Consider the following 24227-nt stretch of genomic DNA (forward strand, 5'->3'; position numbering starts at 1 on the left):
CGCTCAGACTTATAGTGGGCAGGAAATGTGTCCGTTTATTATTGCAGTTTACTCCTCCAAGTGCATGGTACAGTGCTAGGCAGCCAATAAGAGCTCATTAAATGCGACTGACTGACTGACTGACTGACTGAATGAATGAATGAATGAATGAAAATTCCACCAAAGCAATATCTGAGGAGAGTAAGAGTGGGTTGGTGGTGGGCAAGGCTGGGAATTCTGGGTGGGAATATTGTTTCTAAAATCCACAGATTTCTCCCTCCCCCACCAAGCACACCATCCATCTGCAAAGCAAGGAGTAATCAATCAGTGGTATTTATTTATTACTTACTGAGCGCAGAGCATTATATCAAGCATTTTGGAGGGTACAGTGCAATAGAGTAGGTAGGCATGATCCCTGCCTAGAAGGAGCTTACAGTCTACAGAAGGAGCTTCCAGTTCATAGGGTAGTGGTAGTCATTCTTGACCATCAGGTTTAAGCCAATCAATCCACTAATCAATAGATGGAATTTACTGAGCACTTCCTGAGTGCAGAACACTGAACTAAGTGCTTGGAAGAGCACAATATGAGAGAGGTGGTGGACACGTTTCCTTCCCACTACAAGCTGGCAGTCTAAAGGGAGAAGAAGAATACAGAGAAGCAGTCTGGCCTAATGGAAAGAGCCCAGGCCTGGGAGTCAGAGGACCTGCTTTCTAAGCCCTGCTCTGCCACATGCCTGCTGTGTGTGCTTGGGCAAGTCATCTCACTTGTCTGTGTCTCAGTTCCCTCAGCTGCAACATGGGTAATTAATACCTGTTCTCTCTCCTACTTAGACTGTGAGCCCCATGTGGCACCTGATTGTCTTGTACCTATACCATTGTTTAGTACAGTGCTTTTTTGGGTACTTGTCAAGTTCTGACTATGTGACAGGCACTGTACTAAACCCTGGGTACTAAGCCCCCTTTTCCTTCAGCTCGCCCCCGCTCTCTGCCACCCTCACCCAGCCTTGCTCCCTTTGCTCGACCCCCCTGCCCCACACTACCTGTGTATATATGTACATATCTATAATTGTATTTATTTTATTGCCTGTCTTACTTGTCCTGATGTATGTATATATATATATATATATATATAATTATATTTATTTATACTGATGTTATTGATGCCTGTTTATTTGCTTTGATGTCTGTCTCCCCTCTTCTAGACTGTGAGCTTTTTGTGGGCAGGGATTGTCTCTCTTTGTTGCTGAATTGTACTTTCCAAGAGCTTAGTATAGTGCTCTGCACACATTAAGCATTCAATAAATATGATTGATTGAATGAATAGAAGATATTCCATCAGGTTGGACACAGTCCCTATTTCAAATGGAGCTCACAGTCTTAATCCCTATTTTACAGATGAGGCAACTGAGCCACAGAGAAGTGAAGTGACTTGCCCAAGGTCACCCAGCAGACAACTAGCTGTACTTCTGACTCCTAAGGCACTGCTCTATCCACTGCATGTTTGACATGCAGTAAGCATTTAGCAAATACTATGAGCATTGGCTTCTGAAGAGAAGATTACGAGACAAATACAGACAGACTGGGCTGATAGAGACTTTGTTATTGGAGCAACTGTGACCATGCGTAGCGCTTGCAATGGGAGTATCACACACACACACATACACACACACACACGCACACACACAAACACACACATCGTACAGGCTAGGCTCACAGCTGAGCCGATGGGAGTGGGAGCCGGGAGATATCTTGGAGCAGCCGGACATAGCACTGAGGCTGACATTGCCTCGGAAGGTGAATTATCAGCGGACCATCCCCGGGAAAACCCGAGGCGCGACTTGTCAAATTGTCGGGACAACAGAGAGGGGGAATTGGGCCTTTCCGGGGATGTCCCAGTTGGTAGGTCAGAACAAATTGAAGCTCAGTCTTTCCCTCACACACAGACACACAAACCCACACACGTACATTAATGACTCTCTGGGGGAGGGGAAGAGATGAGAAAAGGGGCCAATAAGGAGTTGTCTCAGCCTTAGAATCGATCCGCAGTGAGAGCGAAGGAGATGGGTGAGTAAGGACAGAGCCCGAACTTGGAAAGTGGGGATTCAGGGCGGCAATGTTTCTTCTGTGGTCTTAAGTGGGACTGTGGGATGTGGGCAGTGTCTGGTTAGCCCTGGGAATGTGCTTCGTGGAAAGAGCATGGAGCTGGAAGTCAGGGGACTAGGGTTCTAATCCTTACAATGCCCCTTGCCTGCTGCACAATCCTGGGTCACATTATGTTTCTGAGGCACACAGTGACGGAGGTAAATGTGTCCTGTCCAACCCGACTGAAGTCAGATCTCCAGCCTCTCACTCTTCTTCTTCCTCCTCGTCCTCCTTCTTCTCAGTCAACCCCTCTATCAACCTCACCATCCTCAGGACCTGCTCTTATCCCTCCCCTCCTGGCTAATTGTACATGATGGAACCAGCTCTCCCTGTCAACCTCCCTTCACTTCCCAGTTCGGGTGACCCACTCATCCTTCAGATCTGGGCTCTTCTCTCAGAGTAGTGAAGAGTGGGGTGGGCACGTCAGGGGTCCTCACTTTTGGGGGGTTGAGAGGGATGAATTATCAACAGACCATCAGGGGGAAAACTCGAAGCTCAACTTGTCAAATAGTCGGGACAACAGGGAGGGGGAAATGGGCCTTTCCAGAGATGTCCCAAATGTGTGTCTACCAACTCCATTCCATTTTCTCTCCTAAGTACTTAGTACAGTGCTCTGCACACAGTAAGTGCTCAATAAATACCACTGATTGATTGATGGAGGTAAAGCCCCAATCTGGGGCAGGGGCTGGCCAGGGAGGACTAAGCATGCTCAGTGGGCTCCTTCCACTGTGATGTCACTGTCCAGTGACTGGTGGTCTCTGTTTGATCTTCCACGTGGACCAAGATGCAGCCCCTCAGAGAAGCAGTTGGGCTAATGAAAACAGCACGCGTCCAGGAGATAGAGGACCTGGGTTCTAACTCCGGCTCTGCCAGTTAACCTGTGTGTGACCTTGGGCAAGTCGTTTCACTTCTCACATCCCTCATCTGTAAAATGGGATTCAATACTTTTTTTATTTGTTTGTTTGTTTTAATATGTGTTTACTATGTGTCAAGCACTGTTCTAAGTGTTGTGGTAGATACAACGTAATCAGGTTGGGCACAGTCCCTTTCCCAGTGAGTGCTCACAGGCTAGATTGGAGGGAGGAAGATTTTTCTCCATTTCACAGATGAGGTATCTGAGGCCCAGAGAAGTTCAGAAACTTGCCCAAGGTCAAATGGCAGACAAGTGGCAGAGCTGGAATTGGAACCCAGGTTCTCTGACTTCCAGGCCTGGGCTCTTTCCACTAGGCCATGCTGGTTCCCTTTTCTTCCTCCTACTTGCACTGTGATCTCCATTTGGGACCTGATGAACTTGTATCTACCCCAGCACTTAGTAGAGTGCTTGATACATAGCAAGCACTCAATGAGGAAGTGCTCAATAAATACGATTTAATGAAGGAATGAATGAAAGTACCATAATAATGATGATGCTGATAATAAAATTAGTATTACACCACAAGCATGGGCAGCAGCGCCCTTAAAATAAGTATCAGATAATAATAATGATGGTATTTGTTAAGCGCTTACAATGTGTCAAGCAGTATTCTAAGCCCTGGGGTAAATACAAGCTCATCAGAGCAGACACAGACCCTGTCCCACATTGGGCTCACCATCTAAATCTCTTTTTTACAGAGGAGATAACAGAGGGCCGGAGAAGTTGCCCAAGGTGACACAGTGGACAAGAACTGGATCTGGGATTAGAACCCAGGTCCTTCTGACTCCCAGCCCCATGCTCTTTCCATTAGACCATGCTGCTTCCCCTTGGTCCATAATGAGGAGATAAAGCCAAAGTTTTTGGTCACTGGAGTTGGAGATGGGTGTAATGGGACAAATCATACCTCCATCTCTGTTCTTCCAAATGTCCAGAAAGATTATCATGGGTAGACTATGTGGTAGAAAAACTTCATGGACTCTGCATTTTATTTGAGCAGATTATGTCAGAGACACGTTTATTATTACAAACGCTCCTTCTAGCACTAGTAGGGAGTGGTGGTTGACGGGCAGAGTTTCCTCTGCTGGTAAAGGCCAGCTCAACTCTGAGTAATCCAGAGCTTCTAATTTAATCGTAGAGTACAATGAAGGATAAATACATAAGGATAGGTAGCAATAACTCCTTGGAAACGGGTTTTCCATCCAGCCCCTCACCTCCTCCTTAAGGTGAATAAACCCCACCCAGCCCAACTAAGGGAGTAGTTTCATCTTGTTTTTGGCTACTTCTTTCAGCAGACCTAAAGAACAAAGGGAAGATGGGTTGTGAAGTTGATTGCCTTGGCAATCACACCAAGAGGTGATCAAGCAGGCTTAGAGCTGAGAGGGCTCAGAGAGAAGGAGGGCAAATGCAGGACCATGACCCTTGTGCTTCCACAACTATTGGGCTGGATTGACCACTGGTCTGAGCTAGAGTGGAATTTCTGATGTCCTCTTGTACCTTGGTCTCAGATAGCCGAGAGAGCACAGGCGAGGGGGTCAGAGGATCCAGGTTTTAATCCTGACTCTGTCAATCACCTGCTCTATATGGGTCCTTTGGCAAGGCACTTCTCTGTGCTTCAATTTCCTCATCTGTAAAATAGGGATTCAATATCTGTCCTCCCTTGTATTTAGACTGTGAGCTCCATGTGGGACAGGGACTCTGTCTGAGCTCATTATTTTGTATCTGCCCCAGCACTTAATAAAGTGCTTTGCACATAGTAAACACTCAACAAGTATCACAATTTATCACAAAGTATTTTGTTCTATAGATTCTCTCATTAACCCAGCGAAGCAGGGGATTAAAAACCAAGTCACTTCCTCATTCAGTCCTACACTTCAACCTTCATTTTACTCTAGCTCAATCCCAGGTAGACGCATCTCTCCCTGCTGAGTCCTTCCAAGAACGATGAACATTCATGACAAACTTCCCCAAAATTCTGAGAGCCTTTTGTATCCTGGAGTATTCTCTTTTTTATGGTACTTGTTAAGCACTTACTATGTGCCAGGCACTGTACTAAGTGCCGGGGTAGATATAAACTCATCAGCTTGGATCCAGTCTGTTTGACATCGGGATCTAAGTCTTAATCTCCATTTTATAGGTGAAGTAACTGAGGTACCGAGAAGGGAAGTGACTTTCCCAAGGTCACATAACAGACAAGTGGCAGATCCAGGATGAGAACCCAGGTTCTTCCGTCTCCTGAGCCCTTGTGCTCTCCATTAGAACATGCTATTCTTCTTCCTCAGAGCACTTATCAGGGCACTGTGGTTGGCTTGGACTGAAGAAAAGAACTGAACAGAAATTTGGGGCTGATTTGGTTTTGTAAGTAGCTTGGATTAATGGAGAGAGTATGGGCCTGGGATTCAGCAGTCCTGGGTTCTAATCCTGAATCCACCACTTGTTTGCTGGGTGAGCTTGGGGGAGTCTCTTCACTTCTCTCTGTCTCAGTTACCTTGTCTGTAAAATAGGGATTCAGACTGTGACCCCTATGTGGGACAGGAACTGTGACCAACCTGATTATCTTGTATGTACCCCTGTGCTTAGTAAAATATCTGGAACAGCGTAAGCACTTGATAAGTACAACAACTACAATAATAATTATTATCATAGTAAGCACATAACAAATACTATAAAAAAGTGACTTAGAGATTTGTTATTGAAAAGTAAAAAATGATCTCCCTCTCTCTCTCCCTCAATATCCTTTATCACTCACTTTCTCTCTCTCTCTCTCTCTCTCTCTCACTTCTCCCCTCCCAGGTAGTTTTGTGGGCGCCCTTCTATTCTTCCAATTGGAAATGACCGAAAATGGATGCCCCTGACCTGGCTGTTGGTTTTGTGCTGATCTTACAGATGGGTGTTGGGGTCTCAGGAAATATTTTCCTCCTCCTGTTCTATACCCACAGGGTCTCTGCCATCCTGAAGCTCGGCTCCTCCGACTTGATCCTCTTCCACTTGGCCCTGTCCAATGCCATAGTACTTCTTACCAGGGGATTGCCCGAGATATTGTCAGCTTGGGGACTGAGGAATTTCCTGAGCAATGCTGGCTGTAAAATCCTCATGTATCCTTACCGAGTGGGCCGGGGTCTGGCTATCTGCAGCACCTGCCTCTTGAGCGTGGTATAGGCCATTACCATCCGTCCCGGTACTCCCTGGTGGGCCACGCTTAAAGCCAGGTTGCCCCAGTGCATCATCCCTTCCTGCCTCCTGTCCTGGGGCCTCAGCCTGCTCATTGATTTCGATGCGATCATGAATGTTACAGGGCCCCGGAACAGCAGCAATGTTCAACTCATGCTGGACCACAAATTTTGCTCCAAAGTCAGCATCAGTGCAGAAACCACCCTGCTCATAGCCATCGTGCTCTTCCTCCGTGACGGGTTCTTCGTGGGGCTCATGAGTGTGGCCAGCAGCTACATGGTGTTTATCCTGCACAGGCACCACCGGCAGGTCCGACATCTCCATGCGCCCGGACGGTCCCCTGGGGCTATGCCCGAGGTCAGGGCGGCCAAGAGGGTCGTAGCCCTGGTCACCCTATATGTCCTCCTCTATGGGAGGCAGACCATCATGCTCAGCATCTTACTAAACATGAAAGAGAAGTCCTCTCTGCTGATGAACAGCCACATGGTGTTGGGTTTCACTTTCTCAGCCGTGAGTCCGTTCCTGATCATTCAGGGTGACAGAAGAATGAGAACATTTTGGAAACGGGACTCTCCTGTTTCCAACCGGAATCCCTCTTAGGGTACGTACCAGGAAAGCTGCCTCCCTTTGCTAATATTGGTAATAATAATTGTCGTATTTGTGAAGCACTTTTCTCTGTGTCAAACACTGTCCTGAGCACTAGGATAATAATAATACTGATAAAATTTGTTACAAGCTTACTAGGTGTCAAACACAGCTCAAAGCTCTGGGGTGGATACAAGACCATCAGGTTGGACACAGTCCCCGTCCCACATGGAGCTCACAGTCTTAATCCCCATTTTACTTTATGAGGTAAGTGAGGCCCAGGGATGTGAAGTCATTTGCTCAAGGTCACACAGCAGACAAGTGGCAGAGCTGGGATTAGAACACAGGTCATGCCGATTCCAAGACCTGTGCTGTATCCCCTAGACCACGCTGCTTCCCAGGGTAGGTGCATGTCTATTAGGTCTGACACAGCCTGTGAACTCCATGTGGGACAAGAACTAAGGAGGAAGGAGGACAAGTATTGAATCCCCATTTTACAGCTGAGGAAAGTGTGGCACAGAGAAATGAAGTGACTTGCCCAAGATCACGCAGCAAGGAATTGGCAGAGCTGCAATTGGAACACAGATCCTCTTTGTCCTAGGCCACAATATTTCCCACTCAGAGAAGATGACCAGGTGTCCCAATTTGGACAGCACCATATCAGTGTTGCCCTGTGTCCCCAAATGCCTAAAGCAGGGCTGAGTAAGGGTAATGGTGGCAGCTGAGATCAATCAGTCAATTGATTGTATATATGGAATGTTCACCATGTGTGCTTGGGAGAATACAATATAACAAACATAGTTGGTAGACATGCCTCTGCTCACAAGGAGCTTACAGTCTAGAGAGAGAATTCAGTAGATCAACGGTATTTATTGGGCTCTTGTTGTGTGCCGAGCACTGTACTACGCACAGGGGAGACTACAATATAACAAAGCTGATAGCTAAGGCTTAGTTGAAAGTGCCTGGGCTTGGGAGTCAGAGAATCCTGGCTCTGCCTCTTGGCAGCTGTGTGACTTTGGGTAAGTCACTTAACTTCTCTGGGCCTCGGTCACCTCATCTGTAAAATGGGGACTAAAACTGTGAGCCCCACGTGGGACAACCTGATTCCCTTGTATCTACCCCAGGGCTTAGAACAGTGCTTGGCACATAGTAAATCCTTAACACATACCATCATGATTTTTATTATTATCATTATATGTTCCCAGACCACAGGGGGCTTACAGTCTAAAAGGCAAATTGATTGAGCAATTAGTCAAGGGTTATTATTAAGTGCTCGCTGTGTGCAGAGCACTGGACTAAGTGCTTGGGGGAGTACAAAGAGTGTTGGTAGACCTGTTCCCTACCCACCCTGAGTTTATCGTCTAGAGGACTGAGATGGTAGTTGCGGCTTCCACAAGAAGGAATCAAACCTCCCCTATGATATTTTGGTACAATTGAGCCTGCTCTCCCTCAGTTATGTCGATGGGAATTCTCCCTGTTGGTTAGAAAAATTTCATCCAGCTGTTCTGGAAATGCCCATGTTTCCAGACAACCTGGAAAGGCCAGTCTGGGACAAAGGGAGCACTGCAGGCAATTCCTGCCAACCTCTGCATGGACTCTGATGGAGGGACTCATCAAGGCAGTATGGTCTAATGGAAATGCCTGGGAGCCCGAGGACCTGGGTTCTTATCCCAGCTCCTCCACTTGTCTGCTGGGTGACCTTGGGGAAGTCACTTCCCTTCCTCTGTGCCTCAGTTTCCTCATCTGTAAAATGGGAATTCAATGCCCATTCACCTATCCTTTTAGATTCTGAGATCCAAATGGACCCGGGACCGATTTCCAGCCTATTTATCTTATATCTTGAGAAGCAGCATAACCTAGTGGAAGGAGCACGGGCCTGGGAATCAGAGGACACTGGTTCTATGCTGGCTTCACCACTTGTCAGACGTGCGATCTTGGACAAATCACTTTGCTTTGCCATATCTCACTTTCCTCATCTATAAAATGGAAATTCAATTCCCCATTCTCCTTCCCCTTTAGATTGTGAGCTCCATGTGGAAGAGGGACTGAATCTAGCCTGTTTATCTTATATCTTGAGAACCAGAGTGACCTAGGGAAAAGAGTCAGAGGACCTGGGTTCTAATCCTGGCTCTGCCAGGGCTCTGCAATATGTAGGACTCAAACATCCATGTGAGTGTTCCTGACAACTTTCCCACTGCCCGCTTCTTCACACTCTCAATTCCACCGACCTCCTGCTCCAGCCCATATCGCTCACTCCCCTACTTTGGCACACATTCGATCTCCCTATCCCTCAACACAATACAGTCTCTGCCCTCACCAATTCTGAGTTGGAGTACAGTGGAGTGGGTTGAGGATCCACACTGATCCCATATGGGAAGGGAGGCAGGTAGCTTTTGTGCTAGATCACTGTACTAAGCACCTGGGAGAGTACAATAAAAGAGTGTCTGTAGATACGGAATTTATCCACAAGGAGCTTAGGTTTTGAGAGAATGAATGGGTGAAAGTCATCACTAACCATTCATCCTTTTATCAACAGTAGAAAATTCATCCTATATCAAACAGAAACTCCTTACTGTTGGCTTTAAAGCACTCAATCGGCTCGCCCCCTCCTACTTTCCCTCGCTGATCTCCTAGAACAACCCAGCCCTCACACTTTACTCCTCTAGCACCAGCTTGCTCTCTGTGCCATGATCTCATCTATCTCACAGCCGACCCCTTTCCCACCTCCTCCTCCTGGCCTGGAACTCCCTCCTCTACTCTATGCCAGATCACTACTCTCCCCACACTCGTAGCCTTATTAATATTCAAGGTGGCTGATTTTATTAGGGAAGGAATTTAGTGTAGACCAATAGTGGAAGAGAGTACCTGGCAGAGAAGAGACATCCAGGGCACAGAATGCACCTGTCATTCCCTATGAGCCGGTATAACTTTCAGAGGTCATTCCTTTCCTCCACCTACCTCTTTGCACAAATGAATTGTGCCAGGCAAGACTGACAAACAGGAAAGGGATGCCCCTCGCCCACTTGTCCATCAGACCCAGCCCCCCACTGTCAGTAAGGTCCCAGAGTCTAGAGAACAGTTTAGTACAGAGTTCTGTACATAGTAAGTACTCACAAAATATGATTGATTGCTCGATTGATAGACTCAGCAGCACTCTGTTGTTAACAGCTTCTCTGCACTCTCTATTTCCACCCAATGGTGTCAGCCTCCTTCAGGTGACAAGATAATCACAGTCCTGGACAAGGATAAGCTCATGAAATCCTTCCCTATTAAAAGCTGCCCCCTTGGTTAACCACCCCGAGATTGCAATGGCCTGGTCTGTATCAAGCTGTCATGACCAGTCTGGTGAGTGACCTTTCCTTTATGACTCTGAGTCTGGCTAAGGAGGGGAAGAAGAAGAGAGGAAGCCTTCTCCAGGAGCTAGAGAGAAGATGACATCCTGGGACGTAGGAGTCTGGGTGCTTTATGTATTCAAAACCGAGGCAGTGGTCTCCATCTGAGGGAGCAATTTTTCGTAGGACTCCAGGAGGATCTTTTCCAACCCTGGGTACTGATCTGATCTGAGTCTCCCCTTTTCTGTGAATAATCAAGGAAGAAGTATGACTTAGGGGAAAGATCCCAGTCCTGGGAGTCAGAGGACCTGAAATGTAATGCCAGCTCTGTCATTTGTCTGCTATGTGACCTCGGATAAGTCAATTCACTTCTCTGTGTCTTGGTTACTGCATCTGTAACCTCCTACTCAAGACAGTGAAGCCCATGTGGGACAACGACGGCACCCAGCCTGATTACCTTGTGTCTATCCCAGTGTTTAGCACAGTCCCTGGCACATAGTAAGCACTTAACAACTATCACAATTATTATTATTGTTACCAAATACCATAAAAAATGAAGCACCGTGGAGGGGGAGAAGCTCTCAGACTGGGAATCAGTCAGCCAATCATATTTATTGAGTGCTTGCTGTGTGCTGAACACTGGACTAAGCACTCAGGAGAGTAAAACACAGTGATATATTCCCAGCCCACAACGAGTTTACCATCTAGAGGGGGAGACAGACATTAATATAAAAGAGACATTAATAGAAATAAAATGAGGCACTCAGAAGATAGGACACAGGGGCAGAGGAAGATGGGCACATTCTGACCGGAGCAGCTTCTGGTTAGAAAAGTAAATCCCAACACCTCACGGGGTGATGGGGTGATATTGCTCCCCCTTGCCCCCGCTCCCCCAGTGGCTGTCCGAGCTGGATTCCCAACCTGATAAGACCTGAGAGCTTCCAATCAGTGGTATGTGTAGCTTTGTTGTTTAAAGTCAGAATATGGGTTCTGAAGAACTGCTGTTTTGGAGAGGAGGCTGGGGGAACAATAATGATAATAATAATAATAAAACATAATTCTGGTATTTGTTAAACGCTTACTATGTGCCAGGTACTGTACTTAACGCTGGGGTGGATACAAGCAAATCGGGTTGGACACGGTCCCTGTCCTGCATGGGGCTCTCTGTCTTAATTCTCATTTTTCCGATGAGGTAACCGAAGCACAGAGAAGTTGAAATCACTTACCCAAGGCCACATAGCAGACAAGTGTGATTCTGTGGGAGGGAATATGTAAATCAGCAAAGCAATAAAAGCAGCTCATATCTGCAGGCATCAAGTACTCGGTATCCGGACATGGGGACTTGTGCTGTATCCTTCTAGGACTTGGGTGCGAATAAAGTCCTTGGACTGGAATCAGCTATTGTTGAAATGATTTTCCAGATATTCCTCACCGGATAGTGTGTGTGTTTGTATGTGTGTGTGTGAGTGTGTGTGTGTGTGTATGCATATCTGGGTGTGCGTCTGCCTCTCCTAGGCAGTTTTCAAAGCAAATTCCACTTCCAAAATGCAGTCTCTTTATCCTTTCTGTGTGACTTAAAAAAACGGCAGCTGGTAAGCACTTACTATGTGACAAGCACTGTACTAAGCACTGGGGTAGATACCAGCTAATCACGTGGGATACAGTCTATGTCCCAATGTGTAAAGATAGTAGTTGAAGTCATAGGAGTGAATGAATTCTCCATAGGAGTGAGTGTAGACAGAAAATAGAAGGGGAACCACAAATGAGCTTTGTGGGACCCCCTACTATCAGAGGATGAGAGACAGAAAAGCGGCCCGTGAAAGAGACTGAAAACGAGCAGCCAAAGAGATAGGAGGATAACCAGGAGAGGACGGTGTCAGTGAAGCCAAGGTTGGGTAATGTTTCCAGAAGAAGGGTGGTTGACAGTTGAGGGGTTGAGGAGGATTAGGATGGAATAGGGGCTGGCAGATCTTTGGAGAAGAAGGTCACTTGTGACTTAGGAGAGGGCTGTTTTTGTGGAATGAAAGGGTTGGAAACCAAATTGGATCTTTCCCCTCCAAACACTGCCACATGGGCCTGAGATCTCTTTTCCTAAGGAGCCGCGCCATCGGAATGCCAGTCCCCCTGCTGCCGGTAGGATCTTTCCCCTACGGACGCCGCCAAGGGAACTCTGAGATCTCTCTTCCTGAGAAGCCCACTACCGGCGTCCAATGACGTGCCTCCGGGCTCAAGGTCGTCTCCCCCTCCCGGACATCTGCACCCCCGCCCGAAGACTCCAAGGCCCACTTGCCTCCCCTTCTCCCCCCCCTCCCCAACCACTGCCACAAGCCCCACAGATGGTCAGAACCTCATGTATCTCCCAGATGATCCCCTAAAATTGATCTCTCTGCTGACCATCCAAATCCCCTGGACCGGGACCCCTCCCTTGATCACGAGAACCACCCCTCGAAGCTACCTATAGTCCGGCCAGGTAGCCAACCAGGGCCGTGGGACACTGTGTTCCCCAGATTCCCCACCCAGGGCCATGGGACATTGTGCTCCCTAGCTCTTCCACCCTCCCCACCCCAAGAAGCGAACATCTCTGGGCAGCCACCACTCTCTCCTCCCCTGTGCTCGGAGTGGATGTGACTGATTCCCCCCACCCCCTTCCCTGGGTAACAATGCCCTTGCTCTCATGGTGTTACTTTTAGCTACTATCTGAATTCACACCTACTCAGCCTACCCATGTTGTTTGGTTATTTCCTCCTCTGTCCAGGACTTTCCTCTCCCATATCCCCCATAACAGCTCCACTCTTCTCCAAATCAGCCATCCACAGGACTTCCTTCACCGCCTCAGAGACAATTGGGCCAAGAGCCACTGGACTCTCCTTGCCACTGGCCTTTTTGATTTGATTGACCCATGGACAATTCAACATTCTACCCTGGGCATCACCCACATATATTATATTAATTATATTATATCATATCATATACCATATTATTGCTATTGCATATTAATTGTTAACTCACCTCAGGACTGTCATTTACCTGCCTAACCTCACCATGACCTTCCAATGCTCCTGCTCCCGTCTGCCCTTCCCTATCCTCAGCTTCCCCTTCCCTATCCTCAGCTTCCCCTTCCCCTCTCCCATCCAGCTCTTTCCCTCACTTTTCCCCGCCCCCTCCCCTCCTCCCTGCTCCCTCCCTGGAATTCCGCTTTACCAGCACCAACCCTCAACCCCCTCCCCTAGCGCTGTTCCTTGCCAAACCCCTCCCTTCCAACCCCTTCCCTTCCCCCCTCCCTGACCTTGTCCCATTCCAATTCTCCTGTCTCATCGCCAGCCCTCATCTCCCTCTCCCCGCCCAGGTCACCACCATCTCATTCCCATCGTAACCCTCCCTATCCCTCACACCCTTCCCCCTTTCTCCCCTCCCTCCAAAGCTGCTGCCAAGTGTGGCCTATGGAACCCCTGCTCCATTATAGTTAAACTCCCTTTCATCCTTGACCTGTTCCTTTCCCGTTCTCTCCTCCTCCTGCCCTCCCCTGAAACCTGGCTCACTCCAGATGACACGGTCTCTTCTGCTGCTCTCTCCAGCCGAGGCCTCTCCTTCTCGCACCCCAATGCCGCTTTTGCACTATCGCCCCTCCCCTCTCCTTCCCCTGCTTTAAAGCCCATATTATTCGCCTCTACCACCTCCTCCAGTTTCTTTGTAGCTGTCATCTACCGCCCCCCTCGTCCCACCTCCAACTTCTTTAATCACCTTGACGCCTTTCTCACCTTACTTCTCTGCTTTTCCATGCCCACTCTAATCCTTGGAGACTTCAACGTCCTCATGGATGCACCCGGTGATTCTTCCGCCACCTGCCTTCTATCAGTCCTTGACTCTGCCAACCTCCTGCTCTACCACACCTCACCCACTCACCAACTTGGTCACACCCTCAATCTCATCATCTCTTACTACTGCACTATCTCCACCCTCACCAAGTCTGAAATGGTTCTCTCTGACCATAACGTTCTCACCTGCCTTCTCTGTCACACCCCTCCCCCCTGTAAATCTGTATTACTCCCCCACAGAGACCCCTGCTCTCTTGGTTTCCATCCATCTCTCTCAAAGCATCACATCCCAGTTTGCCCCCTAATCTCTCTACCCACTCTTAATGACCAGATTACTGCTCTCAACTCCACCTTCTCTACTCAACTTAACTAGCTCACTCCCCTTTCCCTTTGTCGCTCTCGCTCCACTAACCCACAACCCTGGATCACTGCCACTGTCCACCTCCTTCGGTCTTATGCTCAAGCAGCTGAACGCTGCTGGCGAAAGTCTAAGCACCAAGTCAACCTTGTTCACTGTAAATTTATTCTTTCCTGCCTTAACTCTGCCCTCTCCTCTGCCAGGCAAAACTATTTTTCTTCCTTCATTGACACCCATGCCCATCACCCCCACCAGTTGTTCTGGACATTTAACTCTCTCCTCACGCCCCCCCCCCCGTTCCTCCCCTCCTTCATCCCTCACCCACAATGATCTGGCCACCTATTTCATTAGGAAAATTAAAACCATCAGGTCTGAGCTCCCCCAAGTCACTCCTCCCCCTTTTCCATCCTCCCAGCTCTCAACCCTCTCCTCTACTTTCCCATCCTTCCCAGCAGTATCTTCAGAGGAGATCTCCCTCCTTGCAAGTGCCACCCTCTCCACCTGTGCTTCAGACCCCTTCTCGCTCATCTTATAAAAACTATCACCCTTTCCCTCCTCCCCTCCGTAACTTCCATCTTTAACCACTCACTCTCCAACAACTTCTTCCCCTCTGACTACAAACATGCCCATGTCTCGCTCATCCTAAAAAAACCCTCTTGACCCCACTGCCCCTTCCAGTTATTGCCCTATCTCCCTGCTACGGTTCCCTTCCAAACTCCTAGAATGAGTCATCTACACTCTCTGCCTTGAATTCCTCAACTCCAACTCTCTCCTGGAACCCCTCCAATCTGGCTTCCATTCCTTCCACTCCACTGACACTGCCCTCTCAAAGGTCACCAATGACCTCCTTCTTGCCAAGTCCAATGGCTCCTGCTCTATCCTAATCCTCCTCAACATCTCAGCTGCCTTTGAGACTGTTGACCATCCCCTTTTCCTCAACACATTATCCAACCTTGGCTTCAGAAACTCCATCCTCTCCTGCTTCTCTTATTTCCCTGGCCATTCATTCTCGGTCTCCTTCAGGGGCTCCTCCTCCCCCTCCTATCCCCTAACTGTAGGGTTTCCTCAAGGGTCAGTTCGTGGTCCCCTTCTGTTCTCCATCTATACTTAGTCCTTTGGTGAACTCATTCACTCCCACGGCTTCAAGTATCATCTCTACGCAGATAATACTACATCTCCTCCCCTGTTCTCTCTCCCTTACTCCAAACTCATATCTCCTCCTGCCTTCAGGACATCTCCACCTGGATGTCTGCCTGCCACCTAAAACTCAACATGTCTAAGATTGAGCTCCTTATCTTCCCTCCCAAATCCTGTCCTCTCGCTGACTTTCCCATCACAGTGGCCGGCACTACCATCCTTCCCGTCTCACAAACCCACAACCTTGGTGTCATCCTTGACTCTGCTCTCTCATTCACCCCAAATATCCAATCTGTCACCAAAATCTGCCGGTCTCACCTTCACAACATCACTGAGATCTGCTCTCTCCTCTCCATCCAAACTGCTACGTTGCTGGTACAATCTCTCATAATATCCCGACTGGATTATTGCATCAGCCTCTACTATAAGCAGACGTATTCTTTGTCCACGGCGAGCTTACATTCTAGAAAGGGGAGACAGACATTAATATAAATAAATGAATGACAGATATGTACATAAGTGCTGGGGGGCTGGGAGGGAGGAAGAACAATAGGAGCAAATCATGGGGATGCAGAACTGCCCTTTCGTCTCCATCCAAACTGCTACCTTGTTGGTACAATCTCTCATAATATCCCGAGTGGATTATTGCAACAGCCTCCTCTCTGATCTTCCCTCCTCCTGCCTCTCCCTGCTTCAGTCTATACTTCACTCCACTGCCCAGATTATCTTTCTACAGAAATGCTCTGGGCATGTCACCCCCCTCCTCAAAAACCTCCAGTGGTTGTCTATCAACCTTCGCATGAAGCAAAAACTCCTCACTCTTGGCTTCAAAGTTCTCCATCACCTTTCCCCCTCTTACCTCACCTCCCTTCACTCCTTCTACAGCCCACCCCGCACACTCAGCTCCTCTGGTGTTAACCTCCTCACTGGGCCTCATTTGTGCCTGTTCCACCGTCGACCCCTGGCCCACGTCTTACTTCTTGCCTGGAATGCCCTCCTTCCTCACATCCACCAAACTAGCACTTTTCCCCCATTCAAAGGCCTATTGAGAGGTCACCTCCTCCAGGAGGCCTTCCCAGACTTATCCCCCTTTTCCTCTGCTGCTCCTTCCCTCCCCATCACCCTTACTCCCTCCCTCTGCTCTACCCTCCTCCTCACCCTACTACACTTGTGTATATATGTACATATTTATTATTCTATTCATTTTATTAAAGATGTGTCTATATGCATAATTCTATTTATTTATATTGATGTTATTGATGCCTGTCTAATTGTTGTGTTTTATTTTCTTGTCTGTCTCCCTGCTTCTAAACTGTGAGCCTGTTGTTGGGTAGGGATTGTTTCTATTTTTTGCCAAACTGTACTTTCCAAGCTCTTAGCAACAGTGCTCTGCACACAGTAAGTACTCTATAAATATGATTGAATGAATGAATGAATGAATGAATGAATGAATGGCTACTGAACGCAAAATACATTTTTCACAAATTTCAAAGTGCCCAAGTTAAATTGCACTACAATGACATTATCATCGATAATTGTTTTAGCAGTAGTAAAAACATATTTGAGAGTAAAAAAACTAACAACTGTCATTGCATCTTCTTAAATAATCCAATGCAATGCTAGCTTTATTAGAGTCCCTTTTTGCCTTTCAAATAACTGTTAAAGCAACCAAATTTTTGAACAACTATTTGACTATACTTCACCTGTGCCCAATAGTTGATATTCACCCCACCCTCAGCCCCACAGCACTTAGATGCATATCCTCATTTAAAAAATTTATTTTAGTAACTGTCCCTCCCTCTAGATTGTAACCTTGTTGTGGGCAGGAAATGTGTCTTCCAGCTCCTTTGTACTGTACTTTCCCAAACCCTTATTACAGTGCTCTGCACACAGGGGTCAATATGTACATTGAAGCAGCATGACCTAGTAGAAAGAGCACAGTTCTGGGAATCAGAGGACATGGGTTCTAATCCTGGTTATCTCTCTTTTCTGCTGTGTGACATTGAGCACGTTACTTCATTATTCAATGCCTTGGTTTCCTTCCCTCCCTCCCTCCCTCCCTCCCTCCTCCTTCCTTCCTTCCTTCCTTCCTTCCTTCCTTCCTTCCTTCCTTCCTTCCTTCCTTCCTTCCTTCCTTCCTTCCTTCCTTCCTTCCTTCCTTCCTTCCTTCCTTCCTTCCTTCCCTCCTTCCCTCCTTCCTTCCCTCTCATCACCAGCAATACGTAGCGGTAGGCTTCTCCCCCCAGGCTGCCATGGGGTCCCCAATCCAGGACACTCAGCTCAGCACCCAAAAAGTAAAAAATTAAAGCCCGTGCTTCAAAATAATTCTACCCACAACAGGTGATTCAGCACTTCTTTTTAAATTAATCAAATGATCAGTCAATGTATTTATTTCATGCTTTCATTTTTTGGCACCTGTTAAGCACTTATTATGAGCCAGGTACCGTAATAAGCAATGGGGTAGATACAAGCTAATCAGGTTGGACATAGTCCATTTCCCACTTGGGGCTTACAGCCTCAATCCCCATTTTACAGATGAGGTAACTGAGGCACAGAGTTGTGAAGTGACTTGCCTAAGATCATACAGCAGACAAGTGGTGGAGGTGGAATTAGAACCCAAGTCCCCTGACTCCCAGACCTGGGATCTTCTCTCAAGGCTCTGCTTCTTCTCTTGAATGTTTAATTTATTTCCCCACAGGTTGCCGTGGGGTCCCAGTCTACCCTTCTAGACCCCCTCTCAGGATCACACCTGGAGAGTTCCCAGTACTCTACCAGTCTTGACTACAGGAGGGAGAGTCAGGCAGAGTCATATCCATTCCAGTGGCTAGCGAGTGGAAAGCAATCTGCTACAAGTCAAAACTCACCCGAGCTGGGCAGCAGGAGCATGGGAGAGAGTAGAAGGCGGAGACTCAGGTTTACTGCATGCAAGGAGGCAATGGTAAATCACTTGCGTATTTTGACTAAGAAAACTCTGTGGATACACTACCAGAACGATTGTAGATGACAGTGGGGACTTTTGGGAGAGATGCGTCCATGGCATCACTATGGGTTGCAGATGATTCGACAGCATAAGACAAGACAATTTCCCTTTCCACAGTGAGCTAGAATGGCAAAACAATGAGGATAAGGCCCATCAATCAGTAAATGGCATTTATTGAGCATTAACTGTGTGCAGAACACTTTACTGAGCACACGGGAGAGTACAATAGAGTTGGTAGACACTATCCTGGACCTCAAGGAGTTAACAATCTGACCCAAGTTATGGTTATAATAATAATAATAATAATAATAATGGTAGTAGTTAAGCGCTTACTTGCACTGTTCTAACCTCTGGGCAGGATACAAGGTGATGAGCTTGTCCCACGTAGGGCTCACAGTCTTAATTCCCATTTTACAGATGATCTAACTGAGGCACAGAGAAATTAAGTGACTTGTCCCAAGTCACACGGCTGACAAGTGGCAGAACTGGGATTAGAACCCATGACCTCTGACTCTCAAGCCTGGGCTCTTTCCACTGAGCCACTTATGGCTCTTGACAACCTTCTAATGCTTAAGGATGAATCCAGTGGAAAGAGCAGCAGGCTAGGAGATGGGAGGCCTGTAACCAGTCCTTTCTCCACCATTTGTCTGCTGTGTTACCTTGAGCAAGTTACTTGACCTCTCTGGGCTTGAGTTTCCTCATCTAGAAAATGGGGGTAATAATATATGTCTCTGCCTACTTCTTAAATCGTTTGCCCTGTGTAGGACATGGACTGTGTCAAATCCAGTTATCTTCCATGGCTTAGTGGAGAGAGCATGGGCCTGGGAGTCAGAAGGTCATGGGCTCTAATCCCGGCCCCACCACTTGTCTGCTGTGTGACCCTGGGCAAGTTACTTCACTTCTCTGGGCCTAAGATACTTCATCTGTAAAATGGAGATGAAGACTGTGAGCCCTATGGGAGGGAGGGTACAATATAACAGAGCTGGTAGACAGGTTACCTGCCCAAGAGAAGCTTATAGTTGAGAGGGGGAGGCAGGGATTTTGTCCAACCTGACTACCCGTATTTACCCCACTGCTTAGAACAGTGCTTGGCACATAGTAAGCACTTAACAAGTACCATAATTATTATTATTATTATTATTTCATTTGCCCTAGCACTTAACACATAGTAAACACTTGATAAATACTATTATTATTGTTATTGTTGTTGCTGTTGCTATTAGTTGATCAATCATATTTATTAAGTGCTTACTGTGTGCTGAGCACTGTATGCTGAGCAGAGAAGCAGCATGGCTTAGTGGAAAGAGCATGGGCTCGGGAGGCAGAGATCATGGGTTCTAATCTTTGCTCTGCCACTTATCAGCTGTGTGACTTTGGGCAAGTCACTTAACTTAATTGTGCCTCAGTTACTTCATCTGCAAAATGGGGATTAAGACTGTGAGCCCCATGCAGGACAACTTGATTACCTTGCATTTACCTCAGCGCTTAGAACAGTGATGAGGATGATGATGATGATGATGGTATTTGTTAAGCACTTACTATGTGCAAAGCAGTGCTTGCACATAGTAAGAACTTAACAGATGCCATAATTATTATGATTGTTATTACTAAAAGTAAGGGAGAATTCAATATAACAGAACTGGTAGACATATAGTCTGTCCACAAGGAGCTCACAGCCTATGTGTACAGAGCACTGAACTAAGTGCTTGGGAGGGTACAATATAACAGAGCTGGTAAACAGGTTACCTAAGAGAAGCTTAAAGTTGAGAGGGGGAGGCAGGCATTAAAATAAATTGCAGACATGCACATACTCTGAGCATTCTCTCACTATTTAAAGAATGTTTGTGTTTTCCACACAATCATTTTGTGCAACTGACATATTTAGAACACTTTCTGTAAGGTGTCTCAGGCCTATCCCGATTGGAAGCTTTTAGGTTTTTGTATCTCTGGTGCAAAGCATATCTGTACATTTAGGACATATCTGTATTAATGTGCATCTACCCTTCTAGACCCCCTCTCAGGATCGCTCCTGGAGAATTTCCAGTACTCCACCAGTCTTGGCTATGGGAGGGAGAGTCAAGCAGAGGCCTACCCATTCCATTCCTAGCTCGAGATGTGGTTAGCTAGTGGAAGGCAATCTGCTACAAGTCAAAACTCACCTGTACTGGGCAGTAGCACTACGGGAGAGAGTCAGGGGCGAAGACTCAAGTTTACTCTGCTGAAGAAGGTGATAGTGAACCACTTCTGGATTTTTACCAAGAAAACTCTATGGAAACACTACCAGAACAATTGCAGATGGAGAGTGGGACATTCTTGGAGAGATGTGTCTATGGAGTCGCTATGAGTCCAAGGCAACTTGACAGCATAAGACAAGACCCTTCTAGACTGTAAGCTTGTTGTGAGCAGAGAACCTATCTACCAACTCTGTTCTACCATATTCACCCAAGTGCTTAGTTCGGTGCCCTGCATACAGTGAGAGAAGCAATGAGACTTAGTAGATAGAGCACTGCCTAGGAGTCAGAAGGTCCTGGGTTCTTATCCCAGCTTCACCACATATCTGCTGCATGACTTGAGCAAGTCACTTAACTTCTCTGGGCCTCAGTTACTTCATCTGTAAAGTGGGGATTAAGAATGTGAGCCCCATGTGGGACAGAGGCTGTGTCCAACCCAATTCGCTTGTATCTACCCCAGTACTTAGAAGAGTGCTTGGCACATAGTAAGCACTTAACAAGCACAATAATAATAATAACACTACTGATTGATTTATTAAAGTCTGTCTCCCCTTCTAGACTGCAAGCTCATCGTGGGCAGGAACGTGCTTACCAACTCTGTTATATTGTACTCTCTCAAGTGCTGAATACAGTGCTGTGCACAGAGTAAGAGCTGAATAAATAGATTGATAGACTGATGGATATTTAATGTCACCCTGCTGAACAGAACTGATGTCTCTGTCATTCATTCATTCATTCATTCACTCATTCAATTGTATTTATTGAGTGCTTACTGTGTACAGAGCATTGTACTAAGTGCTTGGAAACAACAGAGACAATCCCTGCCCACAATGGGCTTACAGCCTAGAAGCGGGGACATCCAAACAAGTAAACAGGCATCAGTAGCATTAATATAAATAAATAGAATTATAGATAAATACATATCATTAATATGAATGAATAGAATTATAAATGCATACATATATACACAAGTGATGTGGCAGGTAGAGCAAAGGGAGCCCCCCATGAGGCAAGTCCAGATCTGCTTTTACCAAGATGGGGAGGGGGAGATTCTAATGCAGACAGAACTGGGGTGATGATGATGATGGAATTTGTTAAATGCTTCTTATGTCTCAAGCACTGTTTAAACGCTGAGGTACATACAAGCAAATCAGTTTGGACAGATCCATGTCCCATATGGGGCTCGCAATCTTAATTCCCAATTTACAGATGAAGTAACTGAAGCACAGAGGAGTGAAGTGACTTGCCCAAGATCACACAGCAGACAAGTGGCAGAGTTGGGATTAGTAGCCAGGTCCTTCTGACTCCCAGGCCCATGCCCTATCCACAAGGCCACGCTGCTTCCCTAGGGTCGAGGCAGGCTGTTACCTCAAGCCCTGTCAGGAAGGCAGATGCCTCTTTCTCTGCTCATTGGAAGTTGCCTTGGCCACATCCATAATCGCCTGAGCCCTGGGGGATGAGAGACAAGATCCCGTCATCACCAGTTCAGTGTCACCCTGTTTGGGATGTCAGGTCACCCTAGTCTGGTGAAATGAGGGGGCAGACAGGGATCCGTCCGGAGATTCTATGAGGGACCCATGTTGGAAACTGGAGATTGTGTCTTCCAGAACCTTCTCATCCTCCTGTCCCCAGAAATCATCAGGAAGGGACTAATGACAGAGAAGGTGAAGGACAACACCAGATGACTGTTAACCAGCAAAGCTGGCTTCTCTTTCACATTTATTAAAATGCTCAGCATGATGGACTGTCGCCCATAGTGGAGTGACCAGGGCCATGACCCTTTTGGCTGCCCTGACCTCGGGCATCATCCTGGGGGACCGTCCAGATGTGTGGAGGTGTTGGACCTGCTGGTGGTACCTGTGCAGGACCCAGACCATGTAGCCACTGGCAATGCTCATGAGCCCCATGAAGAACAAATCCTGGAGGGAGATCACGGCTGAGATGACCAAGGCAGTTTTTGTGCCACCAATGACCGCTGAGCAATATTTGAGATCCAGTGATATTGAAACCGTGCTGCTGTTCTGGGCACCTCTCACTCCTATTGGCACACTAACGTAAATCATCAGATTGAGGACCCAGGACAGGAGGCAGAAGGGGACGACAGAGTTGGGGAATCTGGCCTTGATCCGGGCCCATCGGGGGGTTCTGGGGCTGATGGTGACAGCCTGAAAGATGCTCAGGAGGCAGGTGCTGCAGATTGTAAGGCCCCGGGCCACTCGGTACAGGTACAAAAGGGTTTTACACCCCACATCACCCAGGAAAATTCTCCATCCCCAACCCGAAAGTGTGTCCAGGATGCCCTTAGTGAGAAATACTGTGGTGTTTGCCAATGTCAGGTGGGCGAGGATTAAGTCTGAGGAGTTGAGCCAGGGGCTGCTGGAGGTCAGGTGGATATAAAACAGAAGGAGAAATACATTTTCTGAGATCCCAATGCTCATCTGCAATAGCATCACAGTCCCCACCCAAATTTCTATGGCATTCATCCTCGTGAATTTCCAGTTAGACCTTGAAGAAACCTGCAGAGCAACATGAGAGGAAGACAGGGAGAGAGATAGAGAAAGAGAATGAGGGAGAGAAAGGGTGAGGAAGGAGATAGAGAGAAAGAGCAATAAAGAGTGAAGAAAGGGAGAGAAATAGCAAAGATGAGAGTGAGGAAGAGGAGTGAGAGGAAGAGAGAAAGATTGAAGAAGGGGAGAGAGAGAGAAAGAGAGTAAAGGTGAGAAAGTGTGAGGAAGGGGAGAGAGAATGAGCGGGAGAGAGCAACGGTGAAAGTGAGGAAGGAGAGAGAGAGACACCAAGGGAATGAGGAAGGGAAGAGAGAAAGAGAGCAAGGGTGATAAAGAATGAAGAAGGGGAGAGAGCAAGGGAACAAAGGATGAGGAAGGGGAGAGAGAGAGAAAGGGCTGTGGTCAGCAAGAGTGACTCCATCTTGTAATGCAGAAGCGATTTCCTACAAGACTATTCTTTGACCCCGTGAGCAACAAGGACAAAGGAGGAATTGGAAGAGAGGCTGAATTATCTTACTGAAAAGTTTAAGGAGGACTTCAATTGCTGAGGAGAAACTAAATTACCTTGCTGAGAAGTCTGAGGAGGACTTGAATTGCTGAGGAGAAATGGAATTGTTTTGCAGAGGGGTTTGAGGAGGAGCTAAATTGCTCTCTGCTGGGCAGGAGAAGACAACCTGATGGGGTTAAGCCAAGCACAGAGGAAGGGTCACCATCCCTCTTGGTTCACCCGGTAACAGAAGACAGCAGGTAATCCTGAATAGCCCCCACTGCAACTACCCCGAAACAACTGATTAAAAGGGGAAAGAACTCCTTCCACATGAGGTGGCAAAACCACCTAAGCCAAGACATCTACTGCATGGCTGAGGCAAGAAATCTTCTAAGACATGCACTGAGGCTCCTACTACTGCCACGGCCAATTTAACTAAGATTTGAATCAGGACGATGAGCCTGATTCCTTGAACTTCTCTGACCTGGGACCTTCTGCAAGACTTTGGGGAAAACCAATTGGATGGGTAACTATTCTGTGTCTGTTTCTGTGTGCATGTTTGCATCTACCCGCTGTTTTTAGTAGGTTAAGTA

The 24227-nt window shown here is 47.2% G+C and overlaps 1 protein-coding gene, 1 non-coding gene and 2 pseudogenes across 2 annotated transcripts; 2 read left to right on the top strand and 2 right to left on the bottom strand.

Annotated features, from left to right (window-relative positions):
- Nucleotides 5873–6802, top strand: ORNANAV1R-PS3231 (vomeronasal 1 receptor ornAnaV1R-ps3231 pseudogene; annotated as a pseudogene).
- Nucleotides 20421–20558, top strand: LOC114808730. Its single transcript, XR_003756521.1, has one exon. It is a non-coding gene; the product is annotated as a small nucleolar RNA SNORA7 (small nucleolar RNA).
- ORNANAV1R-PS3271 (vomeronasal 1 receptor ornAnaV1R-ps3271 pseudogene) lies at nt 22205–23123 on the bottom strand (annotated as a pseudogene).
- Nucleotides 22205–23123, bottom strand: ORNANAV1R3042 (vomeronasal 1 receptor ornAnaV1R3042). The gene is given in 2 exon segments (NM_001253434.1): nt 22205–22399; nt 22401–23123. Coding segments are annotated over 2 exon segments (918 nt in total).

The sequence above is a fragment of the Ornithorhynchus anatinus genome, unplaced genomic scaffold, assembly GCF_004115215.2.
Source record: "Ornithorhynchus anatinus isolate Pmale09 unplaced genomic scaffold, mOrnAna1.pri.v4 scaffold_143_arrow_ctg1, whole genome shotgun sequence".
Classification (NCBI taxonomy): Eukaryota; Metazoa; Chordata; class Mammalia; order Monotremata; family Ornithorhynchidae; genus Ornithorhynchus; species Ornithorhynchus anatinus.